This window comes from Miscanthus floridulus, chromosome 10 (assembly GCF_019320115.1).
Source record: "Miscanthus floridulus cultivar M001 chromosome 10, ASM1932011v1, whole genome shotgun sequence".
Taxonomy (NCBI): Eukaryota; Viridiplantae; Streptophyta; class Magnoliopsida; order Poales; family Poaceae; genus Miscanthus; species Miscanthus floridulus.
Genome location: NC_089589.1, coordinates 101,215,190 through 101,238,849, shown reverse-complemented (window position 1 = coordinate 101,238,849; position 23,660 = coordinate 101,215,190). Strand labels below are relative to the sequence as shown.

Here is a 23,660-nt window from a genome sequence, read left to right as displayed (position 1 = left end):
TTTGCTAGTTCGAGTTCAGGGTTTCATGCAGTGTATGGCAATCAGTATCGTATATGTTTTCCGCTGCTGAAAGCCTGAGACCGGCTGAAATTTTGTAGGACCAGAAACGTCAATGCTCCAGATTCAACACCACGCATATATATTAACTATTATCTGCGGTGCAGTTTCCAGGCAAATCCGTCTTCACTCAGCGTTCCATGCACTTTCTTTAGCGTAAGTTTGGTTCCTGGGGCAGCAATTTTTTTACCGCCTCTAACACTTTGAGAATGAACTGTACATGGTCCAACCCAAAAAATAAAAAGTGCCACCCGGACTCCGGAGCCAGCGACTCCAACGTACAATTTACAAATTACAACAGAGCAATCACAGTTATGATTTGACTCCTTGACACAACACAACCTCCAATTTACAAGTTGCAAATTGCAATAGAACAATCACAGTTATGATACGTACTTCCAACTTCCCCCACCTTTCTCGTACCCTTAATTCACCACGTCCCTGACTTCTGGGCATCACATATGGAGATGAAATCCTTGACTGATCTCCTGTAACATCTGTCTGAGTTTGTTGACGACCTTCCACTTGGCACCATTTGCTTTCGCTAACAATCCCACTATTTCTGAGAGCAGTTTTTAGTTAGCAAACATGTTGTGCTATACAAACTTGAAACATTAGGGCAGTGATGGTTTTACTCACCAATAATTACTCTCAGGCGGAGATAGCTGACATTTGTTTTGACATTCAAGAACATAAGGCTGATTGCACCTGAATAGAATTGAACATCTCCAAGACATTAAGAGGCTGTAAGTTAGGATAGGAAGATGTATTTCCAGTTGACTTGAGACATACCAGACTCCATTTTGGGCTGTTTCTCAAGGCCATGTACAGCACATTTTGCATAAGTGAGAAGCCGAACATGGCGTGGTGCCCCAAGGTTGCCTAAAATGGACCTCAATAGTCCGCTGGAATTGAGATCGAATATTTTATAAAAGTCCGGTGGTGCCCCAAGAGTGAAGTTAACAATAATAACGTGATGTGCTCTGACAACAATTTCCTTACTCTGTTCGCAGTATGACATAAAAGTCCGGTGGCAAGGATTCCATAAATGAAGATATACCATCCATTCTTAAAGAGTGTAATTCCTCTTTTAAACGCCTCTGCTCTTCGCCAGGCATTTGTGTGCCAAGAGCTGACTTGCTGATAATTATGACAGAATGAGTTATACAAACATAGTTTACTCAGGAATCAGGAAATAGATTGTGACATCAGCTACAAGCACATGAGGTACACCAAGGATGCATTAGTTTCGCATCAAAATAATCACACGGAAGCCATCCATGGTTAGGCAAATTTTTTGGATCAAACTAGGAAACATAGAAAGTTCTATGAAAGTTAATTCTAGTTCAAAACTTCAGTGGAACAAACAGACAATGCAGGCTCCATCCAATTCACATACAGTAAATACTAAATATATTAATAAAAAAATAACCGATACTGATTCATCTTTTTCCTTTATGCAGTCCTATTTGAAACTAAATTTGAACATTGTTCACAACTGATTAAAGTAATTCCTACCCATTTGGATATGTGTGCATTGGCTTCACTTGCGAGAAGAATTAAACTGTGTAGCATGAGCTTATCATTTTTTATTCTTGTCTCAAGAACGATGCCCTATGAACGCTGTTGAGACAAGCTTTATATTGCTCAATGATAATGATTACTGTGTCATGGTATATATAAGAGAAATAAACATTTACCTTTCTATAGTTCTCCCTGTGAATATTACAGGGAAGTACTTTGCGTATTTGCCAACACCAAACTGTTCACCTAATTCCAGAATTTTGTTTGCATCCAACAATATCAGTGCTTTCCATAGCTGACAATAGTCCAATCTGAACTTTTGGTCCAATTCTCTATAAATTCCATGATCCAACAGAACTGCAAAAGCCATACACCATTTTAGATGTACAGATTCTACAAAATAGAAGAGGTGAACTCATATTCCACACAATGGTGAGTGCTCCCATTAGCTCCCTCCAAGCCCTACAACCCCATAGTAAAGATAGCATCCAGTGGAGAACAAGATGCTCCCACAAGAACAAGATAGCATCCAGTGGAGAACAAGATGCTCCCACAAGAACAAATGCCTGGTACTGCTTTTTGGGAGCTTTAGTCCTTTAGCCTCCTATCAACCCCCTTATAAGGATTCAAAAGATTTTATCAAGAACTAAATATGTGCCTTTTCAAAAGCAGGAAGAGAGCTCTGCTCCAAAAAGAGCAATGCCTCATTGCACAGGTTGTCATTTGCAATCGCTGGGGATTCCAGAAGAATCAAATTTGAAATATTTAGTTGTCAACGCAAATTAGTTCATTTTAATGTATGGCTCCACCAGGCCCTTATGAGTACTATATCAATGAAGTACGAGAAACAAAAGAAACAAGTGGAATTCATATTTGACGATACCAGATACACTTTCAGTTTTCCTACTTTTGTATCTTGTGTTGTTAATTAATATGGCACAAATTACATTTGAGGTTTCTGAAACCAGTTATAAGTGAACCTGCACGATGGTTATGACAACAAGTGCAGCAAAACTAGGTGATGCCAGTTTTTATTTCAGCCAACATAAACCAGTGAAAACCCAACTCACAGCACTTTAAGTAACATTCAAGTCCAAGTGATAATAAAGATTTGTCCTTCAGAGTCAATCCATCCAAGAAAACATATATTTTGATATCTCCTATTTATGAATTGACCAGTTTGTCTCAGGACTGATTGATTTAGCCGTTTACTGGCAGGAGATGCGACGTGGAAAAGAAACCTAACTGGGGCCTGGGGTGAAATTTACCCATAGGTATTTAAGGAAAGTAATTTTTATGCAAACATTTCCACATGAGTGCACGGGATAAGTAGCACTACTGACTACCCTCTACTGGCTAAAGAGAGTCCTGTGACAATCAAAAGTTTGAAGGGAGTTTCATGTGTTAATTCCTGAAGAGCAGAAATATAATGAGGGGTAACCACCTTCTTCAATGCAAGTAGTATTTCTTCACTACTGTTTATAGCATGTACAGTGTTATTTTTTTTTTTGAAAGTAAGCATGTACAGTGTTATTGCTTGTAATATTTCAGTGTCTAATGATTATAGGTAAGTATAACAATACCATGTTCAGGAGCAAAATGAGTACCTAGTGAAAATTTCCCATGGCCTTGAGGAGAAACTAATATATTTCCAGGATGTGGATCACCATGAACAAAACCATGTACAAATATCATTTCACCAAAGAGTTCAATCAAAGCCTTAGCTACCTGGAAGATACAAAGGCAGGTGAATTTTTTTTGTACCAAGTACAAAGAGACATAGGTAACATTAAGTTACAGAAATAAATGACAAAATATAAGAAAAAAATGCCTGTGCATAGTTTAGAACTTTAGATGGTGTCATACTTTCAGGTAATACAGTCCTGATTAATGACTATGCATTTTATTGATATGTGTTAAGTATTCTTATGTAAAAGAATACAAAAAAAAAAATAACACCCCCCTTTTTTGATGCTACAAAAGGATGAAAATCCATATGCCGTTCCAAACATGCAACCAAATGTGTGGTTAAGCAACAAGTAGTACAAGTTACCATCACAAGGCGTGTATGGTAGCAACATCAATGCTATACATACTGGCTGAAGTTCATCAGAATGAAGATAAGGACTAGAGAATTAATAAACTAGTATTTCATTTCTTACATTTGTGCACCACCAGTCCACACCTTTCCTCAACAAAATTTAGGTTTTTGGTGGTCGGTTCATGAATCAACATGGTACTAGAGAAAAGACCCTGGTTTAGTACTTGGCTAACACAATTTTATAAAAGGAACAATTGCAGACCATTTCTATCCCAGTCTATGGCAAAGGCATGAGGGACCTTAGTGACAGAGAGTATTGAAATATATTGTGTGCCCTTCCTTCAGCAGGTCAAGCTTCTGTCTTCTGGTGAACCAGCTGGTGCTGGTGGGTGAACTTAACAATTTAATGAGGGCTGAGTAGAGAGCCTGAATCTAGTGAGTTCATGAATTAGGCTGAAGATTTTTTTTCCCAAATTTGTAATGTGTATACACACAAGAAAGCCTTTGATGAAATCATTTAGATAGAAAAATACATTAACGTCAAGAATTTTTGCCATATAATATGTATATGTATATAAACACAAAGAAGCCTTCAACCAAATGATTCATGACATAAAAATACATTAATGTCAGAGTCAAGCTAAACCTTTGTAGGACTAATATCTGTTTTCCGCAGGAAGTCCAAGTCATTAACCTGTCACAACAGAAGAACAAAAGTGATTTCAGATTGCTTCTTCTTTTCCTTCTCTTCAGGCTGACCTCCCTTTATTTTTCCTCCATAATCTTTTAAGTAATGGAATATGTCTTGTTTTCGATATTTTGGCACATGGTTTAGGTGGTTAAGCAACCAACCAATTGCATGATGAAATTCTAGGAACTGCACACAAACCTACTGATCGATAAATGATGCACAAACATAATCTTTGTATACATAAGTTAGCACAAGGATTAATCATTTACCTTGTGTCCATAACAAAATTCCATCGTCAAAACCTCCCTGGTCGTCAGTTGCTGCAACAGGTTTAGCTATTGTCACAAAAATGCCAAGGCAGATAGTTCACATCATAGTCAAATTCATACATGTAAAAGCGTAAGTGACGCCACTGTGATGAGAGGAGATCTTTTTCTAGCTAGTAGTACTGTGTTCTAAAAAAGGCTGGATAAGAGACATCGACACATCATAAAGGTTTCAATAGTCTGGTCCAATTGGTCGCTTGGGAGCTGTGGAAACACCAGAACAATTGTGTTTTCAATGGTGTGTCCGCAGAACTCAATAGAGCGTTTCAAGTGTGATCAATGAAGGATCTTTGTGGCGTACAGCTGGCACGAGGGATCTCCAGACGCTACTGCTGCTGGGGTAGGTTTAGGTAGCTGGGTCATCTCTCATTTTGTTACTAGTGCTACAGGGGTAAGTTTCGGCAGTTAGGATCTACTCCCTCCATTCCAAATTATAAGACATTTTGGCTTTTCTAGATACATTGCTTTTACTATGTATCTAGCCATAAAAAAAAGGGCGTACCCAGTGCAGAGAGCTCCCGCTCTGTGCGGGGTCTGGGGAAGGGTGTCAGTGGCAAGCCTTACCCTCGCCTGTGCAATGCGAGGAGACCGCGACTCGAGACATAGTGCATAGTAAAAACTATATACCTAGAAATACCAAAACGTCTTATAATTTGGAATGGAGGGAGTATATCCTAAGAACGTTACCTCTTCTTTTAAGTTTTAATGAACTGATATTCAGCTCTCCTGCATGTTTGAGAAAAATAAAAGTGACACAACTGAACAGTCATTAAGAACAAGTTTTATGTTCTTGTTGACCGTGTGTTGTGCGTGCATATGTGGTGGGTGTATGTGTTGCACAATACAGCACTGTAAAACAGATGAAATTAAAGATTTGACTTTAAAATACTTGATTTAACCACAATCTGTTTATTCTTCTAATTTTTAAGATACTGCTTCAACCTCAACTCCACAATTTTCATTAGGCTCATACCCAGAACACATAAGGCACTTTAACAACACTATTTTTCCTGAAGCAGCTGGCTGTTCTCTCAGAATTCTTAGCCTCCCATGTAAAATCTGTAAATGAACAAGGTACAGTTATTTCAATAATACAAAAACATATTAAGTGAATCATTAATGAGCATATCAACAAACCATCTAAATGAATGACACCCAACAAAAAAAGTTTAATCCATGTGAAAAGCGTAAATAAGTGCACAAAAAAGAACCTAATATTTAAATTTTCTTTTTATAGGCGTGGACCTATTTATCTGCTCACAAGGCTATTGTTCTTTTATTTTCTGATTGGATTATGAGAAAATTAGTAGACAACAGAAGCTAGCATTGAATATGCAAAATTTGTTCAATGAAAAAAATTAAATGGCCTTTGGTTATGACTACAGAGTATAAAAAAGAAATAATCAAACAGATATACTAAATAGGAAATCTCTCAGAGATCATTTATTTAAATAAAAGTTACCTTGTTCAAGAAAAAAAAGAGTTATCTGCTGTTTATAATAAAAGAAACTGGATGCACTTACCAAGTTCCATTGTCATGGATTTCTCGAATTCAATTAGTATTCTGTCAAATTTATAATCAGGATAAACCTGCAGAGAAAAAGACAAAGCATTTTCATTGTGCCAGCCAAAAGAACATCATGAAACTATGCTAGAACAGAAGGTGATTCATGTAAAGGTTTTGATTGGAAGAAAATTAATTAGCACAACAATCATGAAAGCATGCCCTACAAATTATAACAATAACACAGCAGACAAGATGATCATACAGTGGGTACTATTGCACTGAGTCCTGCTTGCTCAAAGCAATCGACTTATGGTGACTTCCATTCATGGTGACTTCCATTCATTCGGGGGTTTTCTTGATCTGCGTGAGAGATCTTCTCTACCAAGCAATGCCCGGGGGCCGTCTTACCCCCCGCAGGTCAAGTTTAATAAAGTACTAGCACCAAGGCACACATTAAAATTAACTTGTTTATAAATGCATTGTTCAGTGTGTACATGTCAGATTTTAAATCAGCAAAATTCAGTTCACCATAAGGACCATTGAAACATGTCAATCTAAAAAAAGATAAGATCACCACAGTGGAGGGCGAAGGATGGGACCAGTTGCCACTAAATCCCAGTCATACAGTCATGGCAATCGGCATCTGTCTTCCTAGATTGTATAGCTTCCTTAGTTTAGTTTTTGTTTTGCTGTCCCTCCCTTGGGTTTTTTCTTTTACTCTGTTGTTTCTCCTCCCTTTGAAGGTTTTTCTGTACAACTCTGTTTCTTTTAATAAAATCATACAGTGGGGGCCTCCCCTGCTGTATTTCATGTAAAAAAAAAGAGGATAAAGCACATGGCAACAGCATTATGGTGCATGTCAAAGTGTCAAGTGTCACAAAATTCATTCAATAAAGAAAAAGGACCACACAAATATGTTTTTTTTTTTCAAAAATATGAATTAAAACAATGACCACAATGGAGTACAAGATGATGGGAACAATGGTGGTCACTGAACCACAGCCTATCCAAAGCTACCCAATAATGGAAACTGCCATGTAAAAGGCCAGTGCACCCATTTTCAACACTCAATGTTGGCATCATTTCATTCAGCACAAATAAAGTCTTTTTAGAATTGTATCAATTAGCAATCAATGTTGCCACATGAAAGTATATACTTAGACTACGATTTCCTTTAGCTAAACCTAATGCAAAAAATATGATACCCAAACTACTAGTCTTAATGAAATGGGGTCATTTACTGATCTTCTTAAAGTATATTGAAGTAAAAGTGAATGAACTGTGTCCAATGATTTTAGCATACAAGATGAATTAGATGTACCAACTGGTAAATTATTAGCATTGCACAATAAAAAGGAAACAAAATTTTGCTGTTCATACCCAAGAGACCGTTTTTGACAAGAATGACAATGTCATGATGTCTATCTTCATTCGCTGCTCCAATCCAGGATATTGAACCTAGATGTAACAAAAATTGGTATGAAAGCTCGCTACGATTTTAATAGATTTAGCACAAACTCAAGCAAATTTACATGTGTACATGGCAGGATATGTATAGATCTATTATTTATGCATATGTTAAAGAGGACATTTGCTGCAGGTGTTTTCTATATTCTGAATGAACTAAGTGATGATGTTGTGCTCACTGCACCACTAAAAACGACAATATGGAAAGAACAATATATGCAGCAGAGCCATGCTTCTACCTTGTTTACTAACAATTCTACACTTCATTCAACGTTAGGCTAAACATATATTATATATACAAGACAGAACTAAACAATAAGGGCCAAGTTAGGTATACCACTATACTTAAAATAACCTTAATAAAGTTTCAACTCAAGGCAATTCTGATGAAATATTCATGTTCAGCTCAGTTGCTTCAGTTTCAAACCAGTTGTCAAGGGCCTCCGCGCTCAAGGTCGCCGGACCTCGACTACGCAACTCGTAGCTCCGGTCCGTGGTAGCCGGCAGGGTTATACCCCCACGCCGTGTCCTCGCTGGCTGGGTTATACCCCCTGGCCGGCGGCTTGAGAGATTGAGAGGAAGAGAGAAGATAGGTAACTAATTCCTTCTTAATTTCTCCAAAGTGCGATTACAACTTATATGGCCAAGGGCCCAAACTAAAGGAAGTAACAAACTCCATAATTTAAGGAACTAATAACAGAAAGCTCTTGTACTTTCTTTCCTAGCCACTAACGGAGCCTGAGCCTTGCGCCTCCTCCTCCCGCGTGGCTGTTGCTCGTTCCAGGGCGCGGCGCACGTCACGGGCACGACGCCGTCTCACATATGTGCGCCCGACCATGACATCTCCCTCTCCGTCGAGAGTCAGCTCGTCCTCGAGCTGGAAGGAGGGAAACCTGGTGCGGAACGTGCCGGTGTCCTCCCATGTCGACGATGCGGCGGAGCAGTCCTTCCACTTGATGAGCACCTGTGGAACGCCCCGGGCGAGACGGTAGCGCACCGCGCGTTCCGGCTCTGGGTCGACGGCGCCATGACGAAGGGGCGGTAGCGGTGGCACAGCAGCGGGCGGGTTGCCATGGAACTTCTTGAGGAGGCCCACATGGAAGACATCGTGGATGCGGGCACCTGCCGGTAGAGCAAGACGCACAGCCACCTCATTGATGAGCTCGACGACGCGGTACGGCCCGACGAAGCGAGGCTTTAGCTTGCCCCCTGTAGCTTGCGGCAGCGAGGACGCTGCTCGTTGGCGAAGACGCAGAAGCGCCCAGTCGCCCACCTGGTAGCTCACTTGACGGTGGTGGCGATCATATTGCAGCTTCTGCACGGACTGCGCCTGCTCCAGGCGATAACGGACATCGGCCAGGAACTCTTCGCGTTCCGCCATTGTTTTAGCAACCGCGTGCACCCTGGTGTCGCCCGGCTCATAGGACCTGATCGAGGGCGGGTCGCGCCCGTACACCACACGGAAAGGGGTGTCGCGCAAGGAAGACTGAAACGCCGTGTTGAAGAGATACTCCGCCCACGGAAGCCACCTGACCCACTGGCGAGGTCGGTCCCCTGTCAAACACCTCAAATACATGACAATGACGCGGTTGGCCGACTCGGACTGCCCATCGGACTGAGGGTGAAAGGCCGTCGTCATGTGGAGCTTGGTGCCCATCAAGCGCATGAGCTCCCGCCAAAAGGAGGACGTGAAAACCGCGTCCCGATCCGAGACAATGGACTGGGGAACGCCATGCAGACGAACGATGTCGGTGAAGAAGGCCTGGGCGACTGATTCAGCAGAGTATGGGTGCGCCAACGGGATGAAATGACAGTACTTGCTGAATCTGTCCACCACGGTGAGGATCACTGACTTGCCACGGACGCGAGGAAGAGCCTCCACAAAATCAAGGGCGATGTCAGTCCAGACACCCTGTGGCACCGGTAGAGGAAGAAGTAGACCGGCCGGCTGGAGGTGCTCGGACTTATACTGCTGACACACCGTGCATTCGCGGACCATGCCTTGGACGAGCTGCTTCATATTAGGGAAGTGGAAGTCACGCCGTAGACGATGCAGGGTGCGTTGAACGCCCTCATGTCCATCCTCATGTATCGCCCCCATGATCTCTTGGAGCAGCGGGGAGTTGGGCGGAATGTAGAGCCTGCCGTCGAAGTGGACCATGCCGTCCACGAGCGTCCAGGGCACCTGGCGGTTCCCGGACGTGATCCCATCGCGGAGAGCGACGAGGGCGGGGTCGTCGCGCTGCGCGTGCCTCAGGCGGTCGAGGAAGTCGAAGCGGGGGGCTGATAGGGCGAGCAGCGCCCCGTCCTCCGTGTCGCGGCGGGACAGCGCGTCCGCCACCGTGTTCGCCGTGCCCGGCTTATATTCGACAGAGAAGTCGAACCCAAGGAGCTTGCCGACCCAATGGTGTTGCGGGATGGTGGCAAGGCGCTGATCCAGCAGGTACTTGAGGGAGTAATGGTCCGTCTTGACGCTGAAACGGCGACCCCAGAGGTACGGGCGCCAGTGCCGCACCGCCTGGACCAAGCCGATGAGCTCACGCTCATACGCCGCCAGCGCTCGGTGTCGTGGTGCCACGGGCCTGCTGAAGAAGGCGAGTGGGTGCCCGTCCTGGATGAGGACCGCCCCGAAGCCGTGGGACGACGCGTCACACTCGACCACAAACGGCTTGGTGAAGTCGGGCATGGCCAGGACCGGGGCTGTGGTCATGGCCATCTTGAGGTCTTCGAACGCCTTCGCGGCCTCGGAGCTCCACGAGAAGCCCTCCTTCTTGAGCAAGCTGGTGAGGGGTGCCGCCATGGTGCCGTAGTGGTGGATGAACTTGCGGTAGTAGCCCGCCAAGCCGAGGAAGCCGCGTACCGCCCGCGCCGAGCGAGGCACCGGCCATTCGTGGATGGCTTGGACCTTGGCCGAGTCCATGGCCACGCCCGCCGCTGAGATAGTGTGGCCGAGGTAGGCGACCGAGGGAACCCCGAACGCACACTTGGAGCGCTTGACGAAGAGGGCGTGGCGGCGGAGCTCGGTGAGGACCGCGCGGAGGTGTCGAAGATGGTCCGCCCATGACTTGCTGTAGATTAGAATGTCGTCAAAGAAAACGAGTACAAAGCGACGGAGGAAGGGGCGGAGTACGTCGTTCATGAGAGCCTGAAATGTTGCCGGGGCGTTGCACAGCCCAAACGGCATCACCAGAAACTCGTAGAGGCCGTCGTGGGTGCGGAACGCCGTCTTGTGGACGTCCTCCGGCCGCATGCGCACCTGATGGTACCCGGATCGTAAGTCGAGCTTGGTGAAGAACCGGGCACCATGGAGCTCGTCCAGCAGTTCGTCGACGACAGGGATCGGGTACGCGTCCTTCACTGTGATGGCGTTCAGCTCGCGGTAGTCGACGCAGAAACGCCACGAGCCGTCCGGCTTCTTGACGAGGAGGACCGGCGATGAGAACGCGGAGTCGCTGCGCCTGACGATGCCTTGGCTGATCATGTCAGCGCATTGCTTCTCCAACTCATCCTTGTGGGCGGCCGGGTAGCGGTACGGGCGGACGGCCACCGGTGTCGCGTCGGGTTTGAGGACGATGCGGTGTGTACGGCCCCGCTCCGGGGGTAGGCCACTTGGCGTGGCGAAGACGTCGTGGAAGCCGTCCAGGAGCGCGTCGAGGAGGGGTTCGGTGGCCTCAGCAGCGTGGAGACGAGCAGGGGCTTTGGGGCCGACGCTGTGCCAGCAGACGGAGCGGCCTTCGTGTTGGAACGCCATGGTGCTGGCGTTGATGTTCCACACGATGTCCCCCAGTGGCGCCATCCAATTGGTGCCCAACACCACATCATATCCTGCAAGGGGCATGAGGAACAGATCAACCTGGAAAGCAAGGCCTTCGATGATCACCGGCGCTTGGCGAAGCACGCCCGGACAGGAGACGCGCCCTCCGTTCGCCACGGTCGCCGTCAGCCGTGGGCGCGGCTCGATGGGAAGCCCGGCGCGGCGGGCGGCGTCCTCCCCGATGAAACTGTGCGTGGAGCCGGTGTCGATGAGCGCGATGAAGTCAGCCGCGCCCACCTGGACCCGAAGCTGGATCGTTTTGTTGCCGGGAACGCCTGCCACCGCGTGCAAGGAAAACACCGGGGCCTCCTCCTCCCCGGCTTCCTCGGCCAGGTCCACGCCGTCGATGTAGAAGATGCGACGACAGACGCGGTTGTGGCCCCTGGAGTAAGGCTCATTACAGTTGTAGCAGAGGCCGAGCCGGCGCCGTTCCGCTTGCTCCTCCGTGGTCAGGCGCTTGGTCGGGCCGGCGTTCGCCCTGGGCTGAGGAGCCGGCAGCACCGCGAGTGGCTGCGGGGCCGGAAGCGCCGCGATTTGCTGCTGCGGGGCGGGCAGAGCCAGGGGCGCCTGGGCCGCTGGGCGGGGCGCTGGTGCAGGCAGGAACGCGCGCGGCGCGGCTCGGGTCGGCGCCTGGTGGAGCCGATCTAACTCCATCAACTCGACCTGTCGGGCGAGGCTCATCGCGGCGGTGAGGGTCTCTGGGTGATGCAGACGAACGGCGTGGCTCAGCGGCGGCAGCAGTCCACCTGTGTAGAGCTGAACCCGCTGGGTTTCTTCCAGACGCCCGGCACGGGAGAGGAGGGCTTGGAAGCGCGTGGAGTACTCCTCCACGGTGCCCGTGCGGCGGCACTCCGAGAGCTCAAACATCGGTGCGGATCGGAGGGGTGGCCCGAAGCGGAGGTTCAGCCGATCTTTGAAGTGCCCCCACGAAGGTGTGGCTTCCTCATCTTGGAGCTGCATGAACCATTGTTGCGCAGCTTCGTCCAGGTGATAGGACGCGATCAAGACGCGCTCCTCAGCCATCGTGCGATGTTGGCGGAAGTAGGCGTCACACTTGTTGAGGAAGAGAAGCGGATCGGTGGTTCCATCGTAGCGGGGGAAATCCCACTTCTTGGGACGTGGGTGGAACTCCTCGTCACGCGGCGCGTAGGTGCGGTGGTCGTCCCCTCCGCCACCCGAGGGCGACGGCTTGTCCTTCAGGGCCGCCATCTCATCCTTCAGTGTCTTCATCTCGGACTTCATCTCGGAGTTCATCGCCTTGATCATGTCCATGAGCTCGGCCATGGTGGGCTCGGCCATGGTGGGTGGAGGAGGAGGTGGGTTAGGGTTTTGGGCGGCGGCTGGTGTGGTGGGTTGATCGGATCGCGTGGGAGAGGAACGACGAGACCTGGATACCGATACCAAGTTGTCAAGGGCCTCCGCGCTCAAGGTCGCCGGACCTCGACTACGCAACTCGTAGCTCCGGTCCGTGGTAGCCGGCAGGGTTATACCCCCACGCCGTGTCCTCGCTGGCTGGGTTATACCCCCTGGCCGGCGGCTTGAGAGATTGAGAGGAAGAGAGAAGATAGGTAACTAATTCCTTCTTAATTTCTCCAAAGTGCGATTACAACTTATATGGCCAAGGGCCCAAACTAAAGGAAGTAACAAACTCCATAATTTAAGGAACTAATAACAGAAAGCTCTTGTACTTTCTTTCCTAGCCACTAACGGAGCCTGAGCCTTGCGCCTCCTCCTCCCGCGTGGCTGTTGCTCGTTCCAGGGCGCGGCGCACGTCACGGGCACGACGCCGTCTCACATATGTGCGCCCGACCATGACAGTTCCCTCCAACAACAACAACAACAACAACAACAACAAAGCCTTTAAGTCCCAAACAAGTTGGGGTAGGCTAGAGTTGAAACCCAGCAGAAGCAATCAAGGTTCAGGCACGTGAATAGCTGTCTTCCAAGCACTCCTATCTAAGGTTAAGTCTTTGGGTATATTCCATATAGCTTTTTATGCCAATGCTCCACTTAAATTATGCCTGAAGGTGACAATTAACACCTATTTAAAAGTGACCCAACTTCTAAATTTACTTCTGGTCTTTATGAAATGCAATGAGTCCAAACTGGTATAATGTGCACCATTAGATTGTTGGTTTTACTTAAGTATGAAATAAGATAATATTATACGTCACTCTTGAAGTGAAAAGCTATTCCATAAATACCTACTCTTCTAAAAGGGTGAATTGTATACTAAAACAGCAGCCATATTGTATTCTAAAAATGGTAAGTCACATTTTATCCGCGCAGAAAAAAAACTGGTGTCGTGGTATAAACAAGAACAATGAATTCTTGGATAACTGGATATGCCATGTAACATTGTAATGAAAATTTCTTGTCGGCTCTTTAAGACTGTTAGCAACATCATGATGATATCTTCCTTGAAACAACAATATATCTTAGCGAAAATGGAACAGGAATTGAGGCAGTTGAACAAGAACCTCACCTTGACAGCTACATCTTGATTGTTATGCAAACGACCTCGATGAACCTGAGCAATTGATGCAGCAGCAATTGGTTGTTCGTCAAATTCCAGGAATCTGATACATATTAACATTTATGATATTTTCACACTATAAGGTACTATAGAAAGAATTATATAGCACATAATCCACAGAAAAACAAACAAAAGTATGAGATGAAGTGCAACAATTTGTACATTCACAAGTTTAAGACTTCAAATGATGTCAATGGCATGGACATGGGGATAAAGTTCATTTTACTACCCCATAATTTCGAATTAATGTAAAAAATAGCCAAATGATTTATTAAGTATGCTAGTAGGGAATTGCGGTAGCACGCAAGGAACAAGCTGGCAAGAACATTCAACACAAGCAGCTGAATGAAAGGTATGAGGTGGATTACAGAACTACCAGTATGTGAAGACACAATAGCCAAACTACAAAAATTCCATTCCAACCACAGGTACCAGTAATAAATAGCCAATCTAAAAAGGATAAACATTCACATACTTACATGTCATACAATTCCTTGCCAAAATTCCGTTCTATTACTGCTTTGATATCTTGAAACTTGGATGGAGTTGCCTGAGCTTTTAGAAAAAAAATATAGTAAATAACAAGTAATGTCATATGGTTATACAATATCATTCGGGTAGACACTAATAGTGAACCTGATCTTGCAGGCAGGAGAGAGTTGATGAGTACTCCTTTGGCACTTGTCTTAGTGATGAAACATATTGACCAGCTTTTACATAAAACCCTCCATTCGCTTCACATAGTTTAAGTAGCTTTTTTGCTGAACGCAGATGAACCTATACTCAAGCCAAAAAAAGGAGTATCATTTAAGCCTTTATCTGATCTAAAATAATCTGTGGACTATGTCTACTCCTAAATGCACGAGAAACATTAGATGTAATATCACAGGGTACAGCCATTCTAAAAGAGAAGAACACTATGGCATGCCAATCAAATGAGTGGAGGACCTGCAGAATACAGTCTATTCAGTTGCACAAGTTGGTTTAGGGAATAATGAGTTCAGTCATAGAAAGGAGTAAAGCTCTAGGTATATCAACTGTCACATTCTAAAATGAAATACTAATTGTATATATTCAATACAGAGCATAGAAATAACTAAAATTGGGTCCAGGAGGCTTCTGACATCAAGGCCAATCAAGCATTCTATGATGTTTCCTCCTAAGCAACAATTTTGAACTTGTGATCCAAATAGTTAGTACACCAGAAATAATTGATTCCTCTCGTGTTTCAGCACAGACACATTAGACAACGCAGAAAGAATACATGGTCACATGGTGATCTTGTTGTATAAACATGAATTTCACATCATCTCAAAACAAACTCGGTTTCCAATAATTATGCATCACTACCAGACAACTTGAACAAGGGGAGCCATGGTGACCAGCCGAACACGCTCATTGTTTCTAAACCTACCTAGCTATCGTTTTTAAAACAGCTTATCAATGATACAATACAACAAACATAAGTTCATAACATGGTGGCAAAACAAATGCCTTCAACCAGCCTACAAACACCCATACATATAATTGGCACGGCACAGCATCACATCCTGGGCAGAACCCATACCTCGGAGAGCTTAACACGGTAGTCCGCCGATCTAGCATCCAGACCCCTCAGTGAATACTTGTAATCCGCCACCACAAAACCAATCTGTGACAGCCAACGGCTATAAAATTGAGCAAAAGCACCATCCGAAACACAGGAGCAGTAGCAATAGCAACAGATAGGGGAGGGTGAACCGTGTAGACGGCGCGGGAGGAGCGGGCGACGCCGTGGTGGAGCGCGGAGGCGACGCTTCGCCCGTTTTCGCCGGAGGGAGAGGCGGCTACCAGCGCGGCGCCCGCCGCGGCAGCAGCCAGGAGGAGCGGAGCACGGCGGCGGCGGAGCATCGCGGCGCGGATTGTGGGGGGTTTGGGTTCTGGGATGGAAGATTTGGAATCTGCTGAAGAAATAGTTGCGTTGGGGAAGAAACTCCATGTCCTTGAGAAAGAAATTAGAAATCGAAGAATGGCTCCCACGTCGTCTCCACATCGAGAGAAATTAGAAATTGAAGAATGGCTCCCACGTCGTCTCCACGTCGCTGACAGGTCCATGACCTCTACCCACCCCCAGGCCGCACCCTCCCTGGCTGACTACACGGCCCCATCCTAAGGTCAGGTCCACCCGTCAGAGGAAAAAGGGGCGCGCCCACCACCAGCCAGCGAGAGAGGGGCGAGATCGTCCGCTCGACCAGGCGATCCTGCAGTTGAGGAGAATGAAATCGTCATCGAGTTTTTTGGCCAGCTATGGGGCCATCGACTCCCCCCGCCGCCGGGCGAACCTAGGGTTCTGTCCTCCGCCAAATACACCTTAAAATTTAGCCAACTTTTTTATCAGGAAAGAGCTTGTTGAGCGGAAGTGTTTTGCACCAGCTGATTGCTTCCCGCCCGGTGCGGAGATCTGACCGTATCGATAAGCAACCGGTGAGAATCAATTTCGGGGAGATCTGGAGTCAAGGGGAAGCAAGGAAGACCTACGCAGAGGTGCTTAAGCGATCCATGGCGAAAGGCGGCCGTTGGGTGTGGCAACCGGAGCCACGGCGCCCACCTCCATCGCGACCACGGAGACCCATTCAGCAGAATCAGGCGAGGTATCCTCCTCAACCAGGGGCGAAGCTACATGTAGATTAGGGGGTGCAAATGCACCCCCCAAAAAAAATTGTAAAAACAATGATTATGTCTGAAATTTCACCGTACATGCATCACATGAAAGATGTCTATGCATCCACAAGCTAAATACACCCCCTCTAATTTGCTCTAGCTTCGCCACTTTCCTCAACAACTCCAGCAGTACCCGGGATGGCAGGATCAGGGACAGCGTCAGCAAGATCAAGGTGCTCTATGTCCCCCACCTCCACTTCCTCGGCAGCAATCGCCTCCGTGGCAACACTTCCTCGTGTTGGGGTCGGGGTGTACTTCAACCCGTTTGTGGAGTGGAGAGACAAGGTATCATGAACGGCTGCGCCTTGGCATTGTGTTCCACTGTCTGTGCGTGAATTGAGCACTTGCTGAAGAAATTTGTCTTTTGGTGGTGCAAAGGATCAAGTATGGGGTGGTGAGGATGAGGGACCTGGCGATGGATGTGTTGACCTGGGACAGGTACTACCTCAGTGGCCGGCTGCAGAAACCGGTATGAATGTGAAATGCCCTGTTCTTCAAAATGTACAATCACATAATGCTGATTTTGCTAGATTGGGATTGCGTGCTTAATATGTTCTTGTCTGATTTTTAGACCGTGGCTCCAATTATCTTTTGTGGTGGTGATACACATTTTGCCTGATATAGACCATATTCGTGTAAATACTATATTTTATTTGTTTCGCTGGTTGAGGTTATATTCATTGGCTGTCTAGTATTTTGGGTCAGCTCACTGCACAATTATAGTGCCTTTACCTTTTATGTGTGTATATGGATATCTTGCATTGCGAGCTTGACATTATCTTAGTTGATTTGCTCTCTGTATTTTGGTAGGTTCATGTTCTTGCTGACAACTGGGATATAAGGAAGGTCAACTCAATTAACCTAGAAATGGCAACTTCAGCTTCTCTACTCCTTTTGCCACAAGAGTTCACCGAGGTTATTGCTAACTTGATGTTTCCTGCCATGAAATTATTTTCTTTGTTCTGGTAGTTGATTCTGAATTTCGGATCTTCCTTCTTTTTATCCCTCTTTGTGCAGTACGACCTATACGCTCAAATTTGTAGTCTATCATATATGGGTGATTGGAGAATGCTGTTTGCAGAAGACAAAGATAAGGTATCAACAAAAGAACTGCATGTTCACCTTCCCTCTATACGTGTGATCATTTCAATCGATTTAATATTACACCATTCTTCGGAAAGACAAAGGTGTTCCTGTCTGTTTTGCACATCCAAAAACAACTCATTTATGTACTTCTCTAAATTGAAAATGGCATGTTCTTATCCTTTGCAAACTCAATCACGAACAATGGATTGTAGCATGGTACAAAGTATTTAACTTTAATACTCTTTTGTTCAAATGTGGTTGTTGGCGGTCCTTAACGACCATATCCTACCGCAATATGATCAAAATGTGCAATCCAGAAAGCGTAATACACCTACACCAAAGGAACAAGAGAAGAGCCCACTCAACTACCAATTCTAGGTCGAGCACCGACGTGGGAATGATCCAAGCCCTGCCAGTAGCCCACAACGCGAAGGCGGCGCCAAGGTGGGCCGGCCCTGGTGCGGCCGCACCAGGGGTGCGGGTGCACTGTAAGACCCTAAAAATTTATTTACAATCTAGTAATTAAATTTGGGCATTTAGTTAATTTTTGTGCATTTTAACCTAGGACAAATAATAATTTTTGGTTAATTAAAATTAACTATAAGGTTTAGAAATATGTTTGTTGCATTTATGCTGAAGCATCTTGTTTTTGGTTGAGTGTAGGGCTAGGTTGTTTGAGGTTGAATTCAAATCTCATTTGAATTTGACCAAGTTTCAAAGCTCTGAAAAATAGGAAAAGATTTATGTTTAAAAAACTTTCTTCCTTTCTCCTTTTTGGCCCAGCAACAGAGCAAGCCCAAGCCTCCTTTTCTTTTTCTACCACAGCTAAATCCGGCCTTTGGCTGTTGGCGGCCATCCGGCCCGTTTCCCCCTTTCCTTCCCTTTGCGCTTGCGCAGGCCCAGATCGGCTCCGCCTTGGCCCAGCAGCGCTGGCGTGCTCAGCGGCCTGCGTCCACCCGCGCCCACACTCTCTTCTCTCTCACTCGCGGCGGGGCCCGCCCATCAGCCGCGTTTGCCCGCGCCCTCTCCCTCTCTTCTATCTCTAGCAGCTGGGGCCCGCCTGTCGGCGCCTCACCTTTCTCCTTCCTCGCATCGGGAATCCAGAGCTGGCCTTTATCGCCATCTTCATTCGCTTTGAAAATCCGATTGATGGAGGCCATCAAGCGGGCGTCTTCAAGGCTGTAGTGATGACGGGAAGCAATGCAGCGCCCGTTTCCCCTTCTACCCCCCCCCCCCCCCCCCCCCCCCCGTCCACCTATAAATCCCCTAGCCGAGACCCTCTTCCTGCTCTTTGGTCACCATTGCATGCACGCACTCACAGTCTCTCTGTTCCGGTGTTCGGTCGTTATCATGATCGTGCCCAGGAGCTTCGCTAGGTAACTACGCGACCATAGGTGCTCTCCTTTCTCGTTTTCATCAAGGTTTTGCCCGCAATCGTGCTCATCGACGCCCTTCTCTTCTTCCAGTCCGCCGTCGCCCATCGCCAGACCTCTTGGAGCCTTCCCGGATGCCGTGAACGCCTTCGATGGAACCACGGTATACCCCTCATCGATCCCATGCCTTTACCTTCTCGTTTTATGCACTAGAACGCCGTATTAGCAAGTTCCAGATCACGCCGGCCATGGCGCCTCCGCGGGGCTGTCACCTCGACGTGCTCCCCATCTTCGTTTCTGTGCCTTATCGAGTTCGCGATGTTCCATTCATCATCATTGTGTTCTCCGTTTCGAACGGCATGCTCAGAAACGTCATCCCGGCATCCGCCGCCGTGCTCGGCTCCCCGACGACAAGGGCGCCACCGCCGTTGGCACTGTGCACTGGTGGTGAAAAAATCCCCTTTCATCCTGTGCCGTCAGATCTTCCACGGGCGGATCGGTCCACCACGTGGACCGTGGACTCGGTCCGCAGTGCCACGTCAGCGCGTCCACGCGCGCGTGGTGCACCGCACCAACCAGCGGCCGCCATGTGGCCGCCAGTCAGCCGATGACGCGGTCAACCACGACCCGCTGCGTGCCTTTTGCGCTTTAGCCCCTCGGTTTTTCCAAAATCAACCCGCAGTCCAATACCAGTTCAATAGCATTTCTTTTTAGTCCTATTTTCTTCTGATTTAGCCCCTGTATTTATGGAAAATAGGATGCGTCGTCCAGAGTATGTTGGAATTCAGATTTAAATCGTTTAAATTCAAAATTGAGTTTAGTTTATTTACAAAACTGCCATTAAAATTTGTTTTATGCATAACTTTCATGTTTTAAATCCGATTAGAGTGATTCTTTCGCTCATGTGCTCATAGCAGTACGTAGATTAGTTTTATAAGCTTTTTAGTCATTGTTTTTACTGCTTGGTGTACTGTTCTAATAGAAATGTATTTGTATGCATGTGATGATTGGAATGGACTCGTGATTGGTGATTTGGATCACGTTTAGAGGGTGATCAGTTCGAGGTTGCCGAGGAGCAGGTTGCTGACTAGTACCAGGAAGGTTGCTTTGAGGAAGGCAAGTGTAACAAAGGCCCCTTGAACCTATGAACTCTATAATTTATACATATGCATGTGTCTAATTTTGAATCGCCTTTAAGGACTTTATCTAGATTACTCTTGTACCACATATCCTTGTTACCTATTGTTTGGGATGCATTTTGGATAGTTGCTGTGGCGCTTAACCCAAAATAAATAATTAACATGACTAATGATATATGCAATATGCTAAAATTGTACTTTTTAGCAACTATTTAGGGGGCTAGAGTACTGGGTTTTGAGTGCTTTAATGCCTCTCCATAAGGACTTTATCCTAAAGTGGCCACCTAGGAGGTTCCATACAACCCTAAGTGTCACATGGCTCTGACCTTAATCACATAACTAGTACGTCTCTAGCTTGTTAGTGGTTACTGAAAGGCATAAGAGGGGGGTGCCAAGTCGGGTATGGCTCTTGTCCTGCCGTGGTGTGTGCTAGGCTACGCGTCATTAGTGTGCCACTCTCGGAGGAGAGCATCTATATCTGCTTGGTCAATCTAAAACCTTAGCGGCTACTAACTTGTTAGGTTGTCTAGTGAAAGGTTAAGTAGTGAAACCCTGCCACACTTCGTTGGCGGAGGTGCTGTGGGCCTTGCAAACCCCGGCATTGGAAATCATGGCTCGGGGGTAAAGTTGTACAAATTCTACAAAATTATTTTAACTTGTTATAACAGCTGGGCTCACGGACACGAGCGGCCTGGATCCTTCATGATTAGTGGTTACTATGGTTGGTTTGGGAATGACTTAATCTTGATTAATTATTATTATAACTTGGGTTGGTTCATTCACTAAAGTAGTGATTCCGGTGTAATAAAACTTGACCAACTAAAATTGCTTACTGCAGTCAAACCATTTCAAGCCTTTGAGCCTCATAGATCCCTTTGTTATAGTTGCTAAGCATGGTGCGCTTACACTTGTTTTACATTCAATGAAAATCCCGGATGGGTAATAGATGTCATATGAGGAGTTTCCTGAAGATGTCCAGGATTACTAGTTGAAGTCCACCAGTTGGAGTCCCTATGGCAACATGGGTTTAGTTTTCTGCTTTATGTAATAATGATGCTGATGAGCAAGACTATGTGATAACAATGTGATGAGATATGCGATGTAATAAAGTACTTTACTTTGATATTATTACAATTTGAGATTACATGTGTGTTTGGACATCCTGGGCGCACATATATGAGTATTTGATTTTGCTATGCAAAATTGGGTGCGACGCGCACCGCCCCCTCCTCCTGGCCCCACCTTGCGCAGGCAGTGCCATCAATGCACCTGGGGTCGGTTCAAGATAGTTTCCTATTTTATCTCCCCAAACCGACCACCAAGTAGTATAAGTAGGGGGTAGTGTTCACCCTTCAACACACACCTTATTTGGAGCCTCTACACCTCACACCACTCTTGTACTCTTTTTACTTTAGTAGTATTTTGGAGCTAGCAAGAGCTATCAAGGAGAGTTTGGTTCCTTGGAAGAAAGGAATCTTGGTATGAATAATATGAAGAATTCTTCTATAGTCATGCTCTCATAGTATCAATATAGTTGTGCTTATGAACTAGAGTATAGTTTTCATATTATAATCATGACATATGAACTAGCATATAGTTTCTATGTTATGAGCATAACATGTAAAACATTATGCCTAATCATTCATATAACTTATATGAGTAGAATTAGAACTAAGTTGAGGTGGCGGTTCATCGTGCCTAGCTTCGGGTGTGTCTATGTCCTATGCTTGTCGATCCATAGGGTCGGAGCCCTAGGGGGATGTGGGTAGTTTCTATGTAATCAGGCGTGGTGCCTGGGGTACATAGGGACATGTGAATACATTTCCTACTCTGGTTGAGGTGTAGGCGGCAGGTGGTGATAGCCCTGTCTATCCCTTGTAATCCCCGATGTTCAGGTAGGGTGTAGGAGTCTAAATCGTCACATGAGGTTGCTGGCAGACCAATACTCAGTGGTCTCCTGACCTATCTTACACTTAGATCTAGGTCTAACCATATAATTTGTATGATCAACTATTCTTTGCACGGCCTATATTAGAACAATCCTACTCCACTTAGGAACATTCTTTTATTCTTTGTTTCTCTTTTATCCTTAAGGTTGGCTCAGATGTGTGCCCACTATCCTAAATATACCATTTTTACTCCTATCATAAACTTTGGTTCACTATGCAAGTATGTAATCTCGTTCATATCCATGCTAGATTCTTTACACCATGCCTTCCTTTAGGAAAATATAAATACCGATACCCTAAATACTTTCAGGTGAAATGTTATAACGATAGATCTGTGCGCTTGCAGATATTGTTTCTATAATCATTAAGAACTATTGTAGTTGGTGTTTCTTGGCGGCGTCGCTAAGGTTTACTAAATCTTAGTGACGGTGCTAAGAAATACCAATAGGCATTTCTAGGGCCATTGCCGGGGATGGATTCTATCTCCAAACTTGGTAGTGATGCTAAGAAATGCCAATAAGCATTTCTGGCACCGTGCTGGGGAAGGCATAGGTTAAAGGAGATCTAGTAGGACATGATCATGATCACATGCATGAATGGTGGCCATAGTTTATGCAGGCTAACTCTGCTTGTTTTCTCCTTGTTGTGGATGAAAATAGGATAGTGTATGACCGGTTTCATTCTGCCAGAAAACTACACCGATAATCTAGAGGCACTCCTAAGGAAGAGTCGGTCTTGTACCGCTTCTTCTGCTACTCCGTCGGCAGTTGAATCAGTCGACCCTACACCATCTGCTACTATCGCTATGGCCAAGTCACTCCACGACTACACCCCCACTGTTGCCAACGTGCCCATTGGGCCTATTGTCAACACGGACACCGAAAACTTTGAGCTCTGGACTGGCCTAATCACGATGGTGCAGGCAAACCACACGTGGGACAAATGTTCTGCAACGTTCGTCATGAAGTTTTTCCCCATGGTCAAAACCAATGCCCTAAAAGGGAAAATTTCAAGTTTCTAGCAGAATTCCACGGAATCTATCCCCGAAGCATGGGAGAGGCTGCAGGATTACATCCAAGCCTACCCACACTATGGGATAGAGAACTGGCTCGTGCTCTAGAACTTCTATGAGGGGCTGATGCCCATGTCGAAGGGGCACGTAGATGCCGCTGCTGGAGGCGCATTTCTTTCCCTCACCATCGATGGAGCCACGGCTCTTATCGAAAAGATGGGGGCAAATCAAAGTTGGGGAGGAAAAAGAAAACAACAAAAAGGCATGCATACCGTGAAGGAGGCGGATAAAGGGGCAATGAAGGCCACCGTCCAGGCCATGGACTCACATATGACATGTGAAGTCTGTGGAGAAGTCAGACATTTGGGGAACGACTACCCCGAAACCCATGAAGACGCCGCATACATCAACAACGGGTTCCGATAGCAAAATAATAAT

The 23,660-nt window shown here is 46.1% G+C and overlaps 2 protein-coding genes and 1 non-coding gene across 7 annotated transcripts; 1 reads left to right on the top strand and 2 right to left on the bottom strand.

Annotated features, from left to right (window-relative positions):
- Positions 1-116: 116 nt before the first annotated feature.
- LOC136486909 (uncharacterized) lies at positions 117-16,177 on the bottom strand. 2 transcript variants are annotated; one of them, XM_066483973.1, is made up of 16 exons: positions 15,704-16,177; positions 15,531-15,614; positions 14,600-14,740; positions 14,443-14,513; positions 13,913-14,006; positions 7,527-7,604; positions 6,163-6,229; positions 5,613-5,698; positions 4,583-4,633; positions 4,269-4,316; positions 3,189-3,309; positions 1,758-1,938; positions 1,060-1,197; positions 850-962; positions 697-765; positions 117-619 (listed from the first exon to the last, which is right to left on the bottom strand). In XM_066483973.1, the coding sequence occupies exons 1-16, from the start codon at positions 16,055-16,057 to the stop codon at positions 513-515; spliced, it is 1,803 nt and encodes a 600-aa protein (XP_066340070.1). In that variant the 5' UTR covers positions 16,058-16,177; the 3' UTR covers positions 117-512. The 2 variants fall into 2 exon arrangements, with proteins under 2 accessions (XP_066340070.1, XP_066340071.1); XM_066483974.1 differs by lacking the exon at positions 4,269-4,316.
- A 54-nt stretch (positions 16,178-16,231) lies between these two features.
- On the top strand, positions 16,232-21,434 carry LOC136486912 (uncharacterized). Of its 4 annotated transcripts, XR_010767045.1 has the most exons (8): positions 16,235-16,593; positions 16,764-16,948; positions 17,042-17,132; positions 17,474-17,578; positions 17,681-17,758; positions 18,067-18,237; positions 20,170-20,238; positions 21,208-21,274. XR_010767045.1 is itself a non-coding variant. In XM_066483979.1 (7 exons), exons 3-7 carry the CDS (start codon positions 17,064-17,066, stop codon positions 21,247-21,249), a joined length of 363 nt encoding a protein of 120 aa, XP_066340076.1. In that variant the 5' UTR covers positions 16,232-16,593; positions 16,794-16,948; positions 17,042-17,063; the 3' UTR covers positions 21,250-21,434. The 4 variants fall into 4 exon arrangements, 3 of the variants coding, with proteins under 3 accessions (XP_066340076.1, XP_066340075.1, XP_066340074.1); XM_066483979.1 differs by lacking the exon at positions 18,067-18,237 and having other exon boundaries at positions 16,232-16,593; positions 16,794-16,948; positions 21,208-21,434; XM_066483978.1 differs by lacking the exon at positions 18,067-18,237 and having other exon boundaries at positions 16,232-16,593; positions 16,791-16,948; positions 21,208-21,434.
- Positions 21,435-23,201: 1,767 nt separating this feature from the next.
- LOC136490324 (small nucleolar RNA R71) lies at positions 23,202-23,308 on the bottom strand. Its single transcript, XR_010767613.1, has one exon. It is a non-coding gene; the product is annotated as a small nucleolar RNA R71 (small nucleolar RNA).
- Between the last annotated feature and the right edge of the window lie 352 nt (positions 23,309-23,660).

Bases quoted from the DNA above. Each gene is read 5' to 3' on its own strand.
- LOC136486909 (XM_066483973.1), bottom strand. From the start codon at position 16,057: ATGGACCTGTCAGCGACGTGGAGACGACGTGGGAGCCATTCTTCAATT. The intron at 14,514-14,599 runs GTTCACTATTAG...CTAAAAGCTCAG, and splicing joins TCTCCTGCCTGCAAGATCAG to GCAACTCCATCCAAGTTTCA. The intron at 6,230-7,526 runs GTATGAACAGCA...TTTTCTCTGCAG, and splicing joins TGTCAAAAACGGTCTCTTGG to GTTTATCCTGATTATAAATT.
- LOC136486912 (XM_066483979.1), top strand. From the start codon at position 17,064: ATGAGGGACCTGGCGATGGATGTGTTGACCTGGGACAGGTACTACCTC. The intron at 17,579-17,680 runs GTTATTGCTAAC...CTCTTTGTGCAG, and splicing joins TGCCACAAGAGTTCACCGAG to TACGACCTATACGCTCAAAT. The intron at 20,239-21,207 runs GCAAGTGTAACA...GATGGGTAATAG, and splicing joins GGAAGGTTGCTTTGAGGAAG to ATGTCATATGAGGAGTTTCC.